This window comes from Saccopteryx leptura, chromosome 7, assembly GCF_036850995.1.
Source record: "Saccopteryx leptura isolate mSacLep1 chromosome 7, mSacLep1_pri_phased_curated, whole genome shotgun sequence".
NCBI classification, from domain to species: domain Eukaryota; kingdom Metazoa; phylum Chordata; class Mammalia; order Chiroptera; family Emballonuridae; genus Saccopteryx; species Saccopteryx leptura.
In genome coordinates this window covers 44,509,034-44,530,108 of record NC_089509.1, presented here as the reverse complement: position 1 = coordinate 44,530,108, position 21,075 = coordinate 44,509,034, and the positions used below count along the sequence as shown (strand labels likewise).

General features: G+C 41.3%; 2 protein-coding genes across 6 annotated transcripts in view; one reads left to right on the top strand and one right to left on the bottom strand.

Annotated features, from left to right (window-relative positions):
* The window catches only part of WDSUB1 (WD repeat, sterile alpha motif and U-box domain containing 1), an 86,746-nt gene extending 75,975 nt beyond the window's left edge, over nt 1-10,771 (top strand). Inside the window, exon 12 of the mRNA XM_066346483.1 lies at nt 8,990-10,771. Coding sequence (XP_066202580.1) covers nt 8,990-9,123 — 134 coding nt within the window. The 3' untranslated portion in view covers nt 9,124-10,771. The remainder of the gene's footprint in view (nt 1-8,989) is intronic.
* Nucleotides 10,772-11,696: 925 nt separating this feature from the next.
* TANC1 (tetratricopeptide repeat, ankyrin repeat and coiled-coil containing 1) overlaps nt 11,697-21,075 on the bottom strand; it is a 261,224-nt gene continuing 251,845 nt past the window's right edge. For all 5 annotated transcript variants that reach the window (XM_066346733.1, XM_066346736.1, XM_066346734.1 and 2 more), the window contains 5 exons: nt 20,497-20,629; nt 18,535-18,626; nt 16,608-16,754; nt 15,304-15,404; nt 11,697-14,878 (listed from right to left, as the gene is read on the bottom strand). In XM_066346733.1, coding sequence (XP_066202830.1) covers nt 13,447-14,878; nt 15,304-15,404; nt 16,608-16,754; nt 18,535-18,626; nt 20,497-20,629 — 1,905 coding nt within the window. In that variant the 3' untranslated portion in view covers nt 11,697-13,446. The remainder of the gene's footprint in view (nt 14,879-15,303; nt 15,405-16,607; nt 16,755-18,534; nt 18,627-20,496; nt 20,630-21,075) is intronic.

Sequence of the window (21,075 nt, the reverse complement as noted above, 5' to 3'; positions counted from 1 at the left end):
GTCAATTCTCAAATGTGAATATACAATTTATCCATTATACTGCTGATGATCATTGTTGCCCTGAACCTTTATTCATGTTTTTGGTGAACATATAATAGATACATGTTTTGGTGAACATTCATGTTTCTATTGGATATATTCCTAGTAGATATACATGTTTACTCAGAGTGGTTGTAGAGTAGTTGAATCTGTTTACACTTTCACCAGCAGTATAAGAATTCTTGCTCCAAAGCCTTACTTGTATTTAGTGTGGTTACACCTTTTTATTTTAAAATTTTGTTTTTATTGAAACAATTATAGATTTGCATGCAGTTCTGAGATCGAATAGAGAGCGATATCTTGTGCACTTTGCCCAGTTTCCCCTGTCCCCAAGCCACATGGAAACACATAATCCACAGATCTTTAGATTTCCCGAGCTGTACATGTATTAAGTTCTACACAATTTTATCCCTTTTGGGGGTTTGAGCATCAACCACAGAATAGTTCCAAATCTACAAGGACCCCTTCTGTTGCCTTTTTATATCAGTGTTCATTACCTGCCTCTTCTCTTCCCACCTCCACTAATTATCTACCCTTCCGTTTTGAAATTTTGTGATTTCAAAGTGTTATGTGAGTGGAATCAAACAGGAAGTAATCGTATGGGACTTTTTTTGCTTAGCATAATCCCACAAGAGTCTTTTTAGCTTTTCTATGTTGCTTTGTTTTAGAGGTGATCCCTGTGGGAAACATACAGTTGAATTCATTTTTAAAAATACTCAGTCTGCATTTTTAATAGCATTGAACTGATTTGTATTGTGATTGATACATTTGGGATAATTCCTTCCAGCACGTATTTCAGATTTATTTTGCTTTCTTCTAGTTTCCTTTACCTCCTTCTTTTCTGAATTGTTCATGTGTCCTTTTTTGGCATTTCCCCCCTGGTGTTTTGGGAGGTATGTTTTATATCTGTTGCATTAACTGCCTCAGAAAAATTTCTAAAACCTGTTTCTGCCTATATTTCAACATCCTTACACAGTCTTTGTATTCATCCATCCTTTTAAATTATGAAAACAGCAGGTGCTTGATGAAAAACAATACATATCTATGTATATATTTTGGAAGTGGGGAGACATTTCTGTACTCTGGTTATCCTTCCAGATATCTGCCTATACATTTATAGTTTGTTCTGAAGCATATGGGATATGACACATACTTCTGAAAAACCACTCTTATTAATGTATCAGGTAACAGTCCTTGTCAGTATATATTCAGAACTACATCATGCTCAACTGCAGGACAGTATTTCATGGTATGAATATGCCGTAAATTCTTAGTACTGATAGGCACTGCCATCTTTTAATTATGCCCACCTTTCATTATTTCAAAAACTTGGCTTGTCCAGTTTTTCCCCATTTGGATATCCAGATGAATTTTAGTATTTTGTTATGTTACAAAAGAAAATGTTGACATTTTAATTTGGGAGTGGAGAAACAGAAATGACAACTATTAATCATGCATTGAATCTGTTTTTGTCTTTTACTCCTTTTAGGTCTGTTCTGAACACTTAAATATCTGTATCTTTTTAGAAAAAAATCACCCCATCAGACCACTTTGCTTTTTCACTCACGTTGTTAGCCTTGTATTTCAACTATATATTGAGGATGCACTCTGGCTTGTTTTTGCAGTGCAAATAGTTTAATTCGGATTTTTGTTTCAGTTTTTCTTTGATACATATTTTCCTCTTGTTCAGGGTGCATAGTGCTTCTGCAGTGGAATTTCATGCCTTTTTATCAATTCTGGAAAAAACTCAGCTACTCTTATTCTGTGTACCTCATCTCCGTAGACTTTCTAGGCCATAGTCTCATTTTCTACCTCCCAGCCATGTATTCTGTTAGTGGTAATGGGATTGAACATTCTCATTGAGATTTTCTTCAACATTTCAGCGACTGTGTTATTTCTGTGTTATCTGATTGAGCGTGTGGATTAAGGACATAGACTCTGGAGCCAGACTGCTTGGGTTTACACCCCAGCTCTGTCATTCCCCACCTGTGTGACCTTGGAAAGTTATTCATAAGGCTGTTGTGCAGATGAAATGAGTTAATATAATCTAGGTCAGTGCTCTGGGATGGTTTAATGAGGCACAGTAGCTGTATGAGTATTGAAGTTTTCATTGTGTACAGTTTCCTTTGATTCATTAGTTTAGAAATACAGGTTTTATCTGTTTTCATTTCTGAAGTCAGTGGGATCATGGTCTTTGTTCTCTGCATGTATTGCTTGTGGAAGAGGAGGTGTAGCTCAAGAGAGGTGTGGGCCTTGCTTTGTGCATTTCTTAGCACCAAACAGGGGCAGCAGTTGGTTGAACAGAGTTGTAAATTCAGAGCCCAGGACAGTGAACCTTTCACTAGGGTGAAGCCTTTTGTACCTGGAAGCTTCAAATCCATGTAAAAAGATGTTTCATCTAGTCACCATTTCTAAGTATAAAGTAGCAATAAATGTGGGAGTTTAATCTGCCAGGAATGAAAGTATCTTATAAATAATAAGTATCCTTATTTTGTTATTTTACCAGAACCCATTCATCTGAATATATTAAACTGATTTTTGAAATAACATTTTGTGAAAGGAGCTTATTAAATATTGTCCTAGAACTATCTGGTACAGATGGTACTATTTGGATGAAATTTTAAAGGTAATGAAACAAGCAAACTTAGTTAATACAGAATGTAACTAATGTACACTATATATTTTCAAAATTGCCAGTTTTTCCCCTGGTGACATGTTTGATTTCAAATAAACTAACTCTAGTTGCAGTAAACTTCAGGTGTGATTTTTAAAAGAATCACAAGTAGCTATTGTTTTTAGTTATAAATGCCTTTTTCATTTCTATATGAAAGGCTCTGTGTGTCCGTGAGGGTGGGAAGGAGTCGCTGCATCTCTGATCGCCCTCTTGCTGCTTTGGAATGAACTTGGGTAGAATTCCTCCTTTATTTATCACATGTTTTAGAGACTAGATTTGCCACTAGTAGAAAACTGTTATTTCAAATAATTTTATAATACCATGGAAAGCTGATATTAAACTTAAAACTATGGCTAGTGTAATTGACTTTCCTACAGTAGATAAGCCGTACTTTCATAGAATAAATAAATGAGTTGACACTTTATTCACTGCTACCTGACAACTCACAAGCAGTCATGGTGCATGCAGGGGTCTGCCCACCTATCTCCACTCCTCTCACCTTAGAAAACAAACAGATTATTACTAGCTACGTACTAACTACACAGTAATAGACTTGGTCATATCTGTTAGTATAAAACAGATCAAAGTAATAGCTCAAACTCTGAATGTTCAAAATAGAAAATACACTTTTTTGAACACATAGAGGACATTCATAACCATATTTAAGCACCATCATCAGAAATAACATAAAACAGTATTATGTCATGTGGAATATAAAAGATTAATAATAAACCTGGGCCCTTTTCACCTGGAAGGTTAAAAACATTCTACTATCAGATTTATCTAGCCTAGTGGCAAATGTATTAGCTGTCATTTAACTCACAATATTTTACAGTAGTATTAACACATCATTTTAACTCACAATATTTCACAGTAGTATTAACACATCATTTATCAATAATAAGTCAATGTCATGGTATTCTATGAAAGTGAGGTTCATTCTCAGCTTTTTACAAATAAAAATGTAGTCCTGTAAGTCCTCACTTAACTTTGATAGGTTCTGTGACTTTAAGCAAAATAACATAAAACCAATTTTACCACAGGCTAATTGATATTAACAAGAATTAAGTTCCTGTGCCATCTCATCAATATTATAAAGGACATTAAACAGAACATCATTTGAAGATCTGTGAATTTTCCTACTTAAACTGGTCTTACAGCTCAAGGGTAACACAACCCAATTAAAAATAAGCAAAAGTTTTGAATAGACCTTTCTCCACAGAAGGTATACAAATGGCCAATAAGCACTAGAAAAGATGCTCAACATCATTAGGGAAAGTCAAAACTGCAATGAGATACCACTTTATATCCACTAGGATGACTAGAATAAAATAGATGGGAAATAGCATGTGTTGAAAAGGATGTGCAGAAATACTGCTGGTGAGAACGTGAAGTGGTACAGCTGCTGTTGAAAACAGCTTGGAAATTCCTCAAAAAGTTAAACACAGTTACCATGTGATCCAGCAATTGTACTCCTGGCTAGATATCAAAGAGCATTGGGAATAAGAGTTGCGCATGAATGGTCATAGTAGTCTATTGGTAATAGCCAACAAGTGGGAATAAGCCGAATGTCCCATCACTGAATGAATAAATAAAATGTGGCATATCCACTTAATGGAATATTAACCAGCCATGAAAAGAACAAATACTTACAGATGTTATATGGGTGAGCCTTAGAAACATTGTTTTGCTAAGTGAAAGAAGCCAGACACCAAAGACCTCATATTCTGTGACTGTTCATAGGAAATGTCCAGGATAGACATATCCACAGACAAAATAGATTAACGGTTGCCAAGGGAGGGAAGGAAGAGTGACTACTAATGGGTACAGGATTTCTTTATGGAGTTCTAAAACTAGACAGTGCCGATGGTTGCACAACTTTGAATTATAGTAAGAACCAATGAATTGCATCCTTAGCATGGTGAATTTTACGGTATGTGAATTTAATCTTAAACAAAAGCCAAAAAGCAGTAACAGTATCTTCAGAAAGCACCTATCAACTCTCTAGGACTCAGGGAACAAAGGAAAGAAATTGAGGTTATAAGAGCCTCACCTTGGGTCTCTCAGAACCAGGCCTCTAAGAAGGGGGAGCTACCCAGCTGGTACTAGTTTCTCAAAAAGGGAAAGAAGACATATTTGGGCAGTACCAACAATGAAGCAAGCAAATGAGTCCGGAAAGTGTAACCAGCTACTCCTGCCAGATGAAGGGCCCTGACCAGGCACAACACTTAGAGGAGCCTTCACCCTGTTTTTGTCTCCCTTTAGAGAATCCTATTCCGGGATCTGACAAGGAGCCAGCTGACAGAACAAAGTAATATCTCAAACTCTGAATGTTCAACATAGAAAATATACTTTTTGAACACATAGAGGACATTCATAACCATATGAATGGCCCCAACATGCCCCTCAGCATCATGTATGGGTTCGGAGCTCAGACAATAGCTTAATAGGCTAATAGCATTTAACAAGTTAAATCAAAGAGGAATAAATAGCATTGGTGTGTGTGTAAACACAGAGCAGTTGAAAGGTATAACAGGACTTACTTTACAATAACAAAAGCAAAACCTTAGACATACATATGCAAAATTTACTGAACATAAAACTATAAAACATACCTGTAATGTATACTTGAACAAATGGAAAATTTCAATGGCATTCTTCACAGAAATAACACAATCTTACAATTTGGGGACTACAAAAGACTCCAAAACGCCAAAGTAATCTTGAGAAAGAACACAGCTGGCAGCATCGCAATTCCTCACCTCAAACTATATTGCGAAGCTAGAGTAATCAAAAGAGTATGGTATTGACAAGACACGTAGACCGCCAGAACTGAATGGAGTCCAGGATTAAAACCACATACATAAAATCAATTAATTTACAACAAAGAAACCAGGAATATACAGTAGGAAAAGGACAATCTCTTCAATAAAGTGTTGGGAAAACGACACAGCCACATGCAAAAGATAGACTGGACCACTGTCTTACACCACACACAAAAATCAAATGTATTAGAGACTTGAATATAATAGCTGAAACCATACAACTAGAAGAAAACATAGGAGGTAAGCTTCTTGACATCAGGCTTGGTGACCACTCTTTGAAGGCAACAAAAGCAAAAATAAACAATTGAGACATCAAACTGGTACACAGCAGAGGAAATCAACAATAAAATAAAAAGGCAGCCTACCAAATGGGAGAAAATCAAATATATATCTGACAAGGATTAATATCCAAAATATATAAAGAACTCATACCACTAAATAGCAAAACAAACCCCCAAACAATCCAATTAAAAAATGAGTAGACTCAGCGGTAGAGCGTCGGCCTGGCGTGCGGGGGACCCGGGTTCAATTCCCGGCCAGGGCACATAGGAGAGGTGCCCATTTGCTTCTCCACCCCCCCCCCTTCCTCTCTGTCTCTCTCTTCCCCTCCCGCAGCCAAGGCTCCATTGGAGCAAAGATGGCCCGGGTGCTGAGGATGGCTCTGTAGCCTCTGCCCCAGGTGCTAGAGTGGCTCTGGTTGCGGTAGAGCGACGCCCCGGAGGGGCAGAGCATCGCCCCCTGGTGGGCAGAGCGTCACCCCTGGTGGGCGTGCTGGGTGGATCCTGGTCGGGCGCATGCGGGAGTCTGGCTGTCTCTCCCTGTTTCCAGCTTCAGAAAAAATACAAAAAAAAAATAAAAAAAAAAAATGAGTAGAGAATCTGAATAGACATTTTTCCAAAGACAGCATATAGATGGCCAACAGATGCATACAAAGGTGCTCAACATCACTAATCATGGAAATATTATAATCATAGAAATATAACCCCAATGAATTATCACCTCATACCTGTCAGAAATGGCTATTATCAAAAGGAGGTGCTGTGAGACTGGAGAAAAAGGGAACCCATGTACATTGTTGGTGGGAATGGAAATTGGTGCAGCCACTATAGAAAATAGTATAGAGATTCCAAAAAGTTTAAAATGGATTTTCCAGTTCTACTTCTGAGTATTTATCTGAAGGAAGCAAAATCACTACTTGAAGGGCAGCCTAATAGAAAAATAGGCCAAAATAGAAGTCAGTTCATAGAACAAGGAAGAGCAAATAGTTCTTAAACATATGAAAAATTTTCTATTTTTTTCATAATAAAATAAAACTACCTGATATACTATACCATTTTTTATGAGAGAATGGTAAAAATCCAGTTTGACAACATATTCTCTTGGTGAGGATCTGAGGAAATGGAATTCTCATCAACATTGTTAGTAGGAATAAAAAAGTGGTAGAATTCCTATGGAAGTGATGGCAGAGGTAGCAAAATTATACATAGTTCCACTTACGGAATTTCCCCCTAATGCAGCGGTTCTCAACCTGTGGGTCACGACCCCGGCGGGGGTCGAACGACCAAAACACAGGGGTCAACACTTTTAATTAAAATATGTATTTCTGATGGCTTTAGGCGACCCGTGTTTTGGTCGTTCGACCCCCGCCCGGGTTGCGACCCACAGGTTGAGAACCGCTGCCCTAATGAAAAGTCTGTTACTTGCAGTACTATTCGTAAAAGGCAAAGATTTGAAACAACCCAGATGTTCATTAGTACATCCATACAGTGGGGTACTATGGTGAGAAGTAAAAGGCAATGTATATTTGAGTAAAAAACCAACCTTGTACAAAACGGTATATAACGTTAGCTTTTATATAAGGATGCATATGTATTGTGCATGTACACATACATTTGCTTATATTTTCAAAAAGAAAAAGATAACTGCTCTGGCCGGTTGGCTCAGTGGTACTCGGCCTGGCGTGTGGAAGTCCCGGGTTCAATTCCCGGCCAGGGCACACAGGAGAAGCGCCCATCTGCTTCTCCACCCCTCCCCCTCTCATTCCTCTCTGTCTCTCTCTTCCCCTCCCGCAGCCAAGGCTCCATTGGAGCAAAGTTGGCCCGGGCGCTGAGAATAGCTCTGTGGCCTTTGCCTCAGGTGCTAGAATGGCTCTGATTGTGGCAGAGCGACGCCTCAGATGGGCAGAGCATCGCCCCCTGATGGGCATACCGGGTGGATCTCGATCGGGTGCATGCGGGAGTCTGTCTGCCTGCCACCCCGTTTCCAACCTCAGAAAAAAAAAAGATAACAAAAGCTAATAAACATGGTTAGCTATAAGGGAAAGGAGGGAACGTGAGTTGGACAGCTAGAACAGACTCACTCCCCTGAATGTACCTTGTTTTAGTTTTTATTTAGAAACCACATAAATGTACAGTGAAAATAAATCACGAAAACCAAACCAATCTCTAAAAATTGGGAGGATAAAAAGGGAAGAAAATGGACCACATTGTGTATCAAGTTGGTAATGTAATCAGATAGGTTTTCTCAAGTGATTTTCGAAATTTTTGCAATTAGAAAACTCTAGCGCACCTCTTCTATTAGCAGTGTATTGGCATTGTTAGTTTGAAACAGTTATCATTGTAGATTAGAGCAAATAGTTTAATATGTACATGTAATAAGGAACTAACATTTTTAGTTTAAGAGCTGCCAATGTACAAAGGTGTAGTGAAGCAAAAACTCCAATCTTTATTTGTGCAAAAGCAAATAATTTTTCAAGAACATGATATTAAAAATTTTAGCCATTGGACCTTAATTTTTTATATATATATATTTATTTTATTTATTCATTTTTAGAGAGGAGAGAGAGAGAGACAGAGAAAGAGAAGGGGGGAGGAGCTGAAAGCATAAACTTCCATATGTGCCTTGACCAGGCAAGCCCAGGATTTTGAACCGCAACCTCAGCATTTCCAGGTCGACGCTTTATCCACTGCGCCACCATAGGTCAGGCTGGATCTTAATTTTTTGTTTTGCATCACAGACTTTATTGTCAAATCCTTAGTGGGACAAGTGCTCTCGGTATTTGTTCCAGTGTTTCTTCAGTACCATTCTGTCCAACCTGGCTCATTTCCTTCCTTTCTTTTCGCTACTGAATTTTTTTTTTTTTTTAATAATTTTTTTAATGGGGTGATCGCTACTGAATTTTTAACAGGGTTCTTTTTCAGTTGTAGTGTTCAGAAAGAATCAGTATAATATTGACACTCTTCAGGGTAATTTGTGCAATATTAATGCATCTTAAATGGCAGAATTCAGGTACTGTAGCAGAAATATTTTGGTAATAATGACACGAGAACAATGCCACTTAAATCACAATAAAGACATTGGCAATCAAGTTTTTATGCCCAACTCATTTTAGTAATCCTAACTTCCTTTCTGTACATTGCTAATTGTGGTTTTGTTTTTTTTTTCATTTTAGATGGCTATTCATATGAAAAGGAAGCAATAGAAAATTGGATAAGCAAAAAGAAACGTACAAGTCCCATGACAAATCTTGTTCTTCCTTCACTGGTGCTTACACCTAACAGGACTCTGAAAATGGCCATCAATTGATGGCTAGAGACACATCAAAAATAAAATTGTTTATATTGTATTATTTATATTTTATCAGTGATCTCACTTGAATGATTTAGAGGTAAATACTAATCAGACTTATTAAAAGCAAAACAGAAAGATGAACTTTAGTTACCTATAAAAACTAGTATTTTCATTCTTTAAAATATATCGACCAAATAAGACATCTAACCTCTTTTCTATTTTTACTATAAAAATGTTTTTATTCTAGTGAAAAAAATTTAATTTCTAGAGAAATGGTTTATTTTGACTTTAAATTGCAATGCTCAATTTTATTCTTGTTAGATTTTATCCCATTACGATCAAAGGTTGAAATGATCTAGAATATAACAGGTATTTAAATCCTAGATAATAGCCATTCATTTGATAACTCTTTGGAATCCTTCTAAAGAGAATCAGTAGCAAAAAAAAAAAAAAAAATGTAATTTGTTTATTAATAGAGAAAATAACTCTCCTATGTTAAATGAACAGTTCTATTGGATTCTAAATTTTCACGGTGGTAATGATATTTTCAATTGACCAAAACCATTGCACAAGTTAGATGGAATAGTTATGAATACATCAAGTGGCAGATTAGCCCTTTACTTTTTATTTATGGATATAGAATTCTTGAGGTTCCCACAGGGGGAATTGTTTGCTTTGGTTTATATTATTTATATAGATAGCTAGGGTGACTACACATTTTTATATAGTTAGGGTGACTTATTTATTTATATAGCTAGGGTGACTATACAGTAATAGACTAATCTTTAATACAATGCCCTGAGAAGTGTTCACTTAGAAGAAAACTTCGGGTGTAGTGCCTTTACATACTTGTCATAAACTGTTACCAGAATGGAAGCCATTAGTGGGAAAGCTTACTGAACTGAACTGTTAAGGGCAAGCAGGGACCAGAATCTATACATTTACCCCCAAAACCTTTGTGATTGTTCAAAAATTATTGTTGAAAACTTTGAAATAAATTTGAAAAGGGGAAAAGCAATGTAATATCCTTATAAACTTAGTCTTTTCCTATCTTTTATAAACATATAGCTAATAAACTGTATGTTCACAGAAACGGGGAAAGCCTAGCTACCACAGAACTCTCCAAATGCCTTTTCTTCATCAGGCTGCTTTGTACAATTTCTGCCATCCTAATAATGTATTGCTTAATTTTATTTCATGTCATAGCTAAGATTCACAATGATTGTAGACTTTTTTTCCTATTACAAATGCTTCTCATATTCTTGCTTATGAGGACAAAACAGGTCGGGAACATGTTCTAATGTGTGTTTTACTCCTGTGTTCTCAGAAAAAGGATGCTAACATAGTTCTAACAAAATGTTTTTAATTGACAGGATCCAACATTGGACCAAATATCTTTTGTTTGGATAAGTGGACGTTTTTTCCAAAGGAGGCTATCTGGTTTTTATGTTAAAATTAAGTAAAAATCATGAAAGTCATTAATAGAAAAACAATAAAAGACTGGTTATTTTTAAATGTTAAAGGTGATTTTCTTTTCTACATTTCACCAGTATAATTTCTTGTTAAACTGGCTGAAAACTAAGATGCCAATAATTTACCAAAGTGAAATGCTTACAAATAAACCAAAGCCAAACTCCCTTTACCCCACAAACACAAAAGCAAACAAAAACTAACCAAACCAAACCCCAAACTGACAGTGGGAAGGGACACCCTCTGCTGCACGCTCCACACCCCCACCGTTCATCAGGACTGTGTGAGCAGTGCTCACCTGCCCGCTGCCCAGTCCTCAGGATGGACCAGTAGCTTCCAAGGAGACCTTACTTCTTCCTGTGGTGACTGAACCAAATAGCTCTACTAATATATCAAAATCATAATGTAATACATATTAAATTCTAGTAGTCACTCTTAGCAGCTTCACAGGGAAAGTCATCCAACAGGAATTATCTATTAGCCAATAACTTTTCCCCTCCCACTCAGTTTGTTTTTAACCTTTGGTTTAATCACATACTTTTATAGAAGGCCTTAAGACACTACAACTAGCCCTGCTAGTAAAAGCAGTAAGTAGACAACCACCTGCCGTAGTATTAGGGAACACTTAGGCTTAAGATTCCAAGTCAGGATTTTATTACAGGACAACAGTTTAATGTTCACTCTCATTCAAACTACTCTGAAATATATGGGTATAAACACAGATACACACTTTTAACTGAAAAATAGTACAAATGTGCCAAAGAACAAACTTACACGTTAACTGTTCATTGTGTTGCCAAAATGTTTGAGAGTTACAGTACTAAAGATACCTCTTGCCAGTGAAAACTTACACACCAAGCTTTCTGGAACAGATGAGAAACTTATAGAATGCTCTTTGTACTTTCTTTGCTATTTCAGGGAAAAATACTAATTTTGACCCTTGATTATTTTGGGATTTCTAGAAACTGTCACCCTTTTAAAAAAATTATTACTAAATGAAATTAAATATGCATTTGGTAGTATTACTATAAAAATAGACTTTTCACTATTTTCTTTAGAGTAACAAGATCCCTCAGGATTAAAGCAAGGCAGATGGCTGTGTTCAGGAAGTTCTCTAGTTATGCATGGTTTCATTTAATGCAAAACAAAATCCATTAATAGTCTTTATTCCACGTGGAAAAGTACAGTAGTTGTGCAGGAACAAAACTACATAACAAAAGAGTAAGACTCACAAATATTAGAGAAAACAATAAACAATAAATAAGCCATGGTAGTTATAGCAGAACTCATGAAAAGCCTATAAAAAAATGGCAAAGCTGTACAAAATACAACAGGAACAAATTTTGAAGAATGACACCAGAAGATTCCTATTAGTACAAAAGCATAATGACCCTTACAGGAACTTCATTACAACTACTTGTTTTTAAAACATTCTGTAAATATAGAACTTCCTTCTCCCCAGTTCTAGAAAATAAATTTCACATCCCAGCATATAAAACAAATACATTCCCACTTCTCTCAAACTAGCATTTTAACATCCTTCAATAGCACAGCACTTTCATATAAAAATACCTTTAAACCAAGGTTCATTCCTGTACCTTATCTTTACAAATGAATAATACATCAGTTTGGACTTAAGTAGCACCTCAAAGGTGTTCATATAAATGAAATAAAGTGCCGTTACTGGTACACTGTTAACATGCCATAATAATATATTGTTCAGTGCAATAACCAGCATGGATGAAGTTTACAAAAAGCATGCAAATATATGACTTTTTTAAAGATTAACTACTTGAAACAGTTATATTTACAAGCCTGAGTACAACTTGACTACTTAATATGTACAACATGTGACTATAAAGTAATGATTGTATAATAAAACAAAAGCAACTAACGAACCAGACCTTAAATACCCAAATTAAATATTGTCCTTAAAGGACCCTGGAAGGCTTGTTCCAGGAGTGCTATCACTGTTAAAAGTAATTTGGGAACCAGCTGAGAGCTGTTTGCCTGTCACCAAGAATGCTACATTGTTAGTATTCCAGCCCAAACTCACCGTGACCAACAATCATGATTCCAAATGTCTTACAATATTTCCAAATACTGAAACACCTTGAAATGGGACTATAGTTCCAAAAAGGTGCTATAAAAATATGTTTAATGAGAATCATAACACAAAAATAAATGCTTAATCTTCAGGAAACTGCTATGAAGGGAAAAATACTTGGATGTTCTTGTATTTTGCTTAAAAAACATCAGCTATTTAACATTTATAGTCACACATATTTAGCTAGAAATCACTTGGTTCTTAATTTTATATTTGTGTGTGTGTGTATTCATATATATTAATTGGGATTTGACTCAATGGAACTATAACTTGAAAATTCCATCTTTTTCAGAATATATGATATATATCATCTGGTGATTTAGTTATTAGTTTAACCTATGACTAGACATTGATGTTCTGTAAGAAATATTATGATTTTGCCACATAGCAAACGACCAGACATTTATATTCTCTAAGAAATATTATGATTTTACCACATTGCAAAGGCTAGGAGAAAAGTGATAAAAACTAAACAATTTCATAAGAGAAAAGCATGAGTTCATGTCAGCTGTCTTAAATTTTTAACTTAATAGGCATAACTACCTGTAGTTTTCAGTTCTGGTTAGCATTCTTATTTATGGTGACTTCTGGTTTTATCAAAGAAATTTTATCCCACATTTTAAATAACTCAATGGCATCTGACCCACACCTAAGGAAAAAAGAAAAAATATGGCTAAAAACATAACTTTTCTCATAAAAACAAAAACATTTAATTAGAACCAAGAGACAGCACACTTTTCCAAATGGGTCTCCCTTTAGGCTTACACATTTGACTCTATGAATGATCGCTTTGGTTTTGCTGAAGGAAGGTGACTCCTGTGGGCTTCACTACTGATATGAGGCTGCTGTTTAGAGATACTTTCCTGATACAGATGAGAAACAGTCTTGGTTATCCTGTTATCTGGACAGTGAGCTGGAACTTGGCACTTCCTTTCTTCAAGCTCCTTCACCTGGGCCCCGTTGTGGACACTTCCACCCGGGGTAGAAACGGAACATGTCTTGGCTTGGCTGTTATGTCCTGCAGCTTGTTTGAGAGAGGGCTTCTCCGAGTTCGCGGACTGCAGACCAGCTGCAGGAGATGTGTTTGTCAGGAGCCCCTCGGGGCCCTGACAGTGCCAGGGGCGGCTGGGAGGATTGCCCTGCTGCTGGAACCTCGCCGTCTTATCCATGATGCCCATGAATGGCGTATTGCGTGGTCTGTGCTCAGCTGTGCCACTCTGAACCTGGTTAACAGCCTTGTCTTTAATTCGAGCATCCTGTCCTTGGCCCTTGAAGCCATCTGAAAAGCTGCTGTTTGAAGTCAAACTACTGGTTGAACTTGACATCTTTATGCTGCTAGACGGAGAACCGGAAGAGCCTGAGCTGGTGAGGGAAGCTGGGTGACGCATGTCGCTGCAGCCCACTGGCCCACCTTGACTTAGCGGGGCGCCGTCCATGGCTGCGGAAGCGTGAGACAGCAGCCTCTCTGCGGTTTTTATCTTGCTTGGTAAAGGGTACACCACGCCACTCTCGCCGTGCTGCGGCTGGACTCCAAGGCCCGGGCCCAGGCGCTCTCCAAAGCGGCCAGAACCCACCCCCACAGCGAAAGGGCCAGCTCCCTCCAAAGGCTGGTTTCTGACCCCAGCAGGCATTGCAGAGATTCTGGTTGGCATGGGACTTGGGGGAGGATTCGGAGAGGAGACCTGAATTTTTGTGCCGTTTCTTACGCCAGCCTGCCCGGAACCTAGATGTTGGCTGGTTTTCACTATCTGTGCCTGTTTGGTCGGCTGCACAACCAACCCTGGCTGCGAGGCAGGCTCCCGCAGGGGCCTGGGGACTCCTGGCCTGTTCTGGGGCGAGACTGGCCTCATTTTGGACTGTAACCCTTCTTGAAGGTTCCGGATATACGGGGAGGGGACAGATGAGGATGGCTGGGACCTGGGAGTCAGGGAAATGGATTCTTCCTGTGGAGAAGTTCCTTCTTCTTCGACCTCCTCAAGATCAAAGTGGTCATCCAGTCCAGGGGTTGGGGCTTCCTCCTCGTTGTCCGAGTCGTTCGGGGGCGCTGGGGGCGGGCACTGCTGCTTTTGCTGCTGGCTCCGCTGCAGCTGCTTGCACTCCTCTTCCACGCGGGCCAGCAGCCTCCTGATCTCCTGATTGGCGGGACAGAGCTTCACGGCTTCCCGCAAGTCGGCCAGCGCTGCCGCAAACTGCCTGTACGTGAAAAGAGAAGACAGGATTACCAGCCATGGAGACACGTGCTCTAAATGTAACTGTTTATAAAACAGCTCGGCCAGGGGAGAGAGATGGTGGTGGCTGAGTTTTGAACACTTACTCTAGCGGACAGGGCCTATTTAAGTAGCTTAGAGTTCCTTAACTAAGTGGGACTGCTGGGTTGTAACCCAGATCTGTGAGACTCACGGGCCCTGCTGTCTCGATAAAGACTACTGGGCTGGGAATGAGAAGAGGCAGTCATTCAGATGTCAAGAGAAAATAAAAGTTCACCCATTGCTAATGATGCCCCCTGCTGTGTCTCTGGGAAGCTACCAATTTCGGATGAGCCCCAAACCCAACCAGCAGCTGTGGTATCACAGAAGCACAGGACGGCCTCTAGCCACGCACCCAGCCCCACACAGTACCTGCTGTTTCTCTTCGCTCTTGCCCTGGCGTAAAAGGCTTCGTAGGACTTTGGTTTCAGTTCGAGAGCCTTGGAAGCAAATTCTTCCGCCATGCCAAAATCCTGGTGTCAGTATTTAAATACATAAGTGAAAAGAAGCACTGAATATGATTATAAGCAACTTTTTTTTTTTGTGATGTTGACAGAGTCAGAGAGAGGGACAGATGGGGACAGACAGACAGGAAAGGAGAGAGAGGAGAAGCATCAATCTTTGTTGGGCACCTTAGTTCATTGTTTGCTTTCTCATATGTGCCTTTACGGGGGTAGGGGGACTACAGCAGACTGAGTGACTCCTTGCTCAAGCCAGCGACCTTGGGCTCAAGCTCATGAGCTTTGCTAAAACCAGATGAGCCCGCGCTCAAGCTGGCGACCTCAGGGTCTCGAACCTGGTTCCTCTACGTCCTAGTCTGACGCTCTATCCACTGCGCCACCGCCTGGTCAGGCACAAGCAACTTTTTAATAGGAGTTTTGCTCTAAAGATTAGCAGAGAGTTGGGACATAATTGGAGAGAGATGAAGGGCAAGGTTAGTTTTTCTGTTTAAAGTTAGGAGATAGTTAAAGCTGATTAATATTCTTAGAAGAGTGCAGTTGAGAAGCAGAACTGGACCCGGCGCGGGGAAAACAGTGGTGTGGGCGGTGCCCCAGCCACTGGCGCACGTGGAGCCCCGCCCCCTGCAGGCCGGCCTCCCCGGGCAGCGCAGGTGCTCAGCCCTCCCACCCAAAGGCGGGCAGAATTTGTGGGCACAGAAGCAGAAGCAGGCAGGTCAACAGTTTGGTGATATGAGGATGACGTTTTTAAAAAAAGTAAAAGAAAGAAGTACTGAAACAAGTCTACTAGTTATTACTTACAAGTTAACTGAGTTAGCTACTATTTATTACAAATTAAGCAGTTACTGGCATAAGTTCTAAGTAAACATAAGCCCTAGGCCGATCGTAACATATCTGAGTTGAACTTTACCATGTCCTTTCCTTTTGAATCTGGGGAAGGGCCTCTCATGACAACGTTGGCAACACGCGGCTGGGGGAGGGGTTTTGCATTGCCGCAGAGGAAGCTATACCCACGTGCCCTCTCTCAACACCTTGAGAGGTGGGTGGTGGCAGCGATCAAATGATGGTCATTCAAGAGAAGCACCTTTCTCTATGCCAGTTCACAGAAATGTGCAAACAAATCCGGAGGTCTCATGATTTGGTCTATGAAAGGGCCGGCCCTCACCACTGTGAAAACACGCTATTGCTAAAGGATTGGAATAAGGAGGCACTGCTTACATTTGTTTTTCTTCGGCAGCGAGACAAATTGAGATAGAGGGAAACTCTCAGTTCATTGAACGGTCTCATGTCCTCTCCGAATCCTTCTCGAGGGAACTTCCGTAAGGCATACTGGTACCTCTGGGCTGCCTCTTTCATCTTCCCTTTCTAGGATCCAAAAACCAGAGACATTTATCCTTTACTAGAAGCTCCACCATGAGTAAGCCCACACCCTGAAGACCCAGGGGCGGTTATTCCCCCCGCACTGCCAAAACCACGGCAGCAGGCTGAAAGGAACCTGGCGCGGAAGGGTGGTAGCCAGCGCCAGAGCGCGGGTCAGCGCGGGTCAGCGCAGGTCAGCGCAGGCGCACGGCCAGGCTGTGCTGGCCACGGGCTTCTGCGGCGTGGCTTCCCAAGATCAGAGAGGAGTCCGTTTTGCAGGAAGGCATCTGTCAATTGCCAAATTGATAACTAACAATCTTAACATATCAGATTCTCTTCTGTTAACTATTTTTGATAACCTTTTCATGAATGCTCTCTCATTTTGTATCTCATTTACATCTCAGAGATATTTTAATGCGAACAGAAATCAGAGGAAAACATAAGGCAGTTTCTAAGGCAAGTAGAATCTTGTGGATAAACCTAGAGCCTGCTGTAGAATAATTTTTTCTTTTAAGAGGAACAAAAGCATGGGCTTTAAAAATCGGAACAGCACCACACATCATTTTCAAGGCTGAAGAAATCCACAGAGCACGCTCGGTCCGCTCCGCCGCACAGCAGGTATGGAGCCTGTTGAAATGGCCTGGTATTTCTAACATAATTGCCTACCAAAATTCACATTAAAACCACTTCAAAGCTACAATACAGGCTCTGAACTCAATTCCAAACTGATTTCAAGCCAGGAACCCTGCTGGGTCATGCTATATGCCTACTTGTTATTATTTAAAAAAGAAAAGGGACAAAATAAAATATAGCAAGTGCCACAGCCTCATGGTAAAAGGATTAAAATGCTCAGCATCTAGGTTTTTGTTTTTAGAATCTTTTGGTTCTATCTAATCAGAGACAAGGAAAGAATAGTGAGCTGTAGAAATGGCCTAAGGGCCTATCTAAGCCAGAGTTGGGGAATTACAGCTTGCGGACTGAATGTGGGCTGCCACTGAGTTTTACAGCCAGTGTGCCTGGGGCACTGCCAGCTGACCGGCTTCTGCGTGACCGGCGGCGGCTGCCTCCGCCACAGCACCGAAGTGGGTTGGTGCAGGCCATCGGGCAAAGCCTCCAATAAGTAGTCTGGCCCTTTCCAGTAAAGGTTTGTTTTTTATCTAAACTGATGTTTTATTTTATAAAATTTACTTTAAAAAGTAGAATTTATTAATGTGCAAATCATATTTCCATTCTAAGGGAAAATGAGAAAAAGTTCAATATCCTGAGTAACTGAGTATTATATATTATGTAATATCTTCAGTAAAAACGTCTCTAGAAACAGTTCAAATGCTAGGAGCTTACAGACACTAAAATAAGATAATCAAGGATTGGGAGACTTAATGACTCTTCCGAAAGTGTCTCCTGTGTGTCCCTTCCCTGTGCGCCCCAGGACGCCATGCACTGAACCTCCCGGCCACCTGGGCCAGTGAAATCAGAAGCCCTGCCTGCACACCAGGCCTTCAGGACCAGAGTCACAGTTACAGCCACAGGCCACTGGGACTCATTCAGCAATAATGGTTCTGAAACACAACAAGAAGTGCTTTCTACCTTGAAGATTCTGCTGTTAAGATGCTAAAGCCGGGCATGAGGCCAGGTTAGCAGCCCTCGGAAGGTCTATTACAGCTGCACCACAGCCCACTACGTCCATTACACACCAACGGGGGGGGGGGGGGGGGGGGGGGGGGGCGGAGGGGGGGGAGAGGCTGCTCACAGGCCAGTACATCATAGAAAGGGCAAAACCACTTACTTTGTACATCATGTTTCCTTCCTCCATCAATTTCTGTAAAAGTATAATCAAAATATCAGGTTTGGAAGTAGCCATCGCCCAAGCAGCATTTCCTGCAAAATAAACATGCATTCAGACGCTCTTCAGCGACCTTGGAGGAAAGGAGTTCAATACTTCTGTGGGCCCTGCACAGCTAAGTCACACAGGCGGAGATCCAGCTGCAGAGGACATTGCTTTTATGTCCTGCAGGCTTCCAGTCAGCAACACAACCAAGGAAAGGGAGCCAGACGCTGAGGAGCGGTTTCCCTTCCAATTGTCTGAGGCGGAACAGAGCACTTAGGGGGGGCACGGTAGCCGGCACAAATTGTTGTTATTCTGGTGAAAAAGTACTGGGAAACTAATGCATCGGACTAGCCATGATCCATCCCTCCCTTCCGATGGGCATTTGGGATAAAATTAAGCAAGACTTCAGAGTAATCTCCATAGTTCCCTGCAGCGCCCACGGTCACTGGCACTGAAGGTGCGTGCTCTAGTGCCCTCTGCCTCCACTGCAGTCTGCCATTACATCTACTCTGGGCGGCCTCGGCTTGAGCCCTCCGGCCCTCTTCCCACCACGCATGCGCTCGGCCCTCGGCCCTCTTCCCACCACGCATGCGCTCAGCCCTCGGCCCTCTTCCCACCACGCATGCGCTCGGCCCTCCGTGCTCCCGTCTATTCCTGTTTCTCCAGCCTACAGCGTGACTACGACCATTCCTCTAACCCTCTTCAAACCCATGCAGCACCTGATGCGCAAGAGCACAGACCCAGATGTCAGACTGCTCAGGTCTAAACCATGACTGCTGCTGACAAGGACTGTAAGGAAGCTATTTCCCTCCTCTGAGCCTTGGTTTTCTCCTCTGTAACATGATGGCATAATCACCACCTACTTACAGGATGAGTATTAAATAAATTAAAACATGGAACTGCTTAGAAAAGTTCCCGATACTATGAAATGCTTAATAACATCAGCTAATATCAGCATCTTCATCACAGTCCCCTCCCAAAACTGCTGTTGGCCAAAGCTCTGCCCTATCAAACCAAAAATGGTGATGGTCTGGTTACTGTTTCCCCATATACCAGGGGTCGGGAACCTATGGCTCTCGAGCCAGGTGTGGCTCTTTTGATGGCTGCATCTGGCTCACAGACAAATCTTTAATAAAAATAATAATGTTAAAAATATAAAACATTCTCATGTATTACAATCCATTCATTTCCTACCGCTCATGTTCATGGTTGCGGGTGGCTGGAGCCAATCACAGCTGTCCTCCGGGACAACACCAGATTTTTATTGGATAATGCGTAATGTACACGGGTCGTTGTATGGCTCTCACGGAATTACATTTTAAAATATGTGGCGTTCATGGCTCTCTCAGCCAAAAAGTTCCCGACCCCTGCCATATACTCTGATGTGTCACATTCTTGAACTAGCCACACAGAAGGGCCTTTCCCTTCTCAGTCAGACCCTTCCGGCTCCAGCATTATCTTTAACTCACTCCGCACCGTCTCCAGGAAATCACATAGACTTTCCCTCACAGAAACTGCGGGAGCTGCCATTACCCCACCCAACCGACTGTGCTTACTCTAGAACCGTGGCTCTCACACTTGGCCTCATTAGCACCACCTGTGAACTCGCCTGCTTGCCGCGGCCCCCCAGTCCAATGGAACTGCCCCTGCTGTGGCTCCTGGGCATCCCCAACACCCCGCAATTCCAGACTGGCCTTCTCAGTTGGCCTCTCCTTCCTACCCTCACTGGCAATAATAATACTATGAGCTATTTAAACATTTTAGGTGACAGTGATTAAATAAGCCTTAGAGAAGGAGAAAAAAAAATCTCTAAACACCTGACATCTTAACCTGAGAACAGTTGAGTATTTATGGTTCCTAACATGCTCTAAAATCAGAAGCTAACCTCCCTCTTACCACTGAACTGAGGTATTTACTGACCTAGTTTGGCTCCTTTTCTCAGCAGCGCAACTACTACAGATGTGTTTCGACAACCAATGGCTCTGTCCAAGGGACGCATACCACTGTGGTCCACATGCTCAATCACAGCTCCCTTCTCCACCAGGTACAGCACCTGCAGTGGGGGACAGGGGCATGAGGCCGCGCCCGGCAGGGGCACCCCCCCCACCCGGGGCACCCCCCCCCCCCCGCAGCGTTCCCGTGTAGGGGCGTCTCTCAATCTTCAGTGCCTCTGGCCTTGAGGGATCCTAGAATGGAAATGAAACTGACAGAAAACAGAAGAGAAGCTGCAAGCCAGACCTAAAACCCAGTCTGAGTGACCTTGGTGTCCGCGGTGAAGCTCCCAGGGAGGGCTGTGCTGTGTACGTGCACACCCTCATCTGTCTGTCTCACCCTCCACCCCGGCCACAGAGATGAGACCCAGGCACCTTTCCTCTCCAGTCACTTCGGAGGCACACTGTGCGACAGCTGGGCTTGCTGGCAGGAGATGGCAACGGGCACTTTAGAAACACTCAGACCCAGCAAGCTGGACAAATTAGCAGCTTGGGGTCATATGGACCC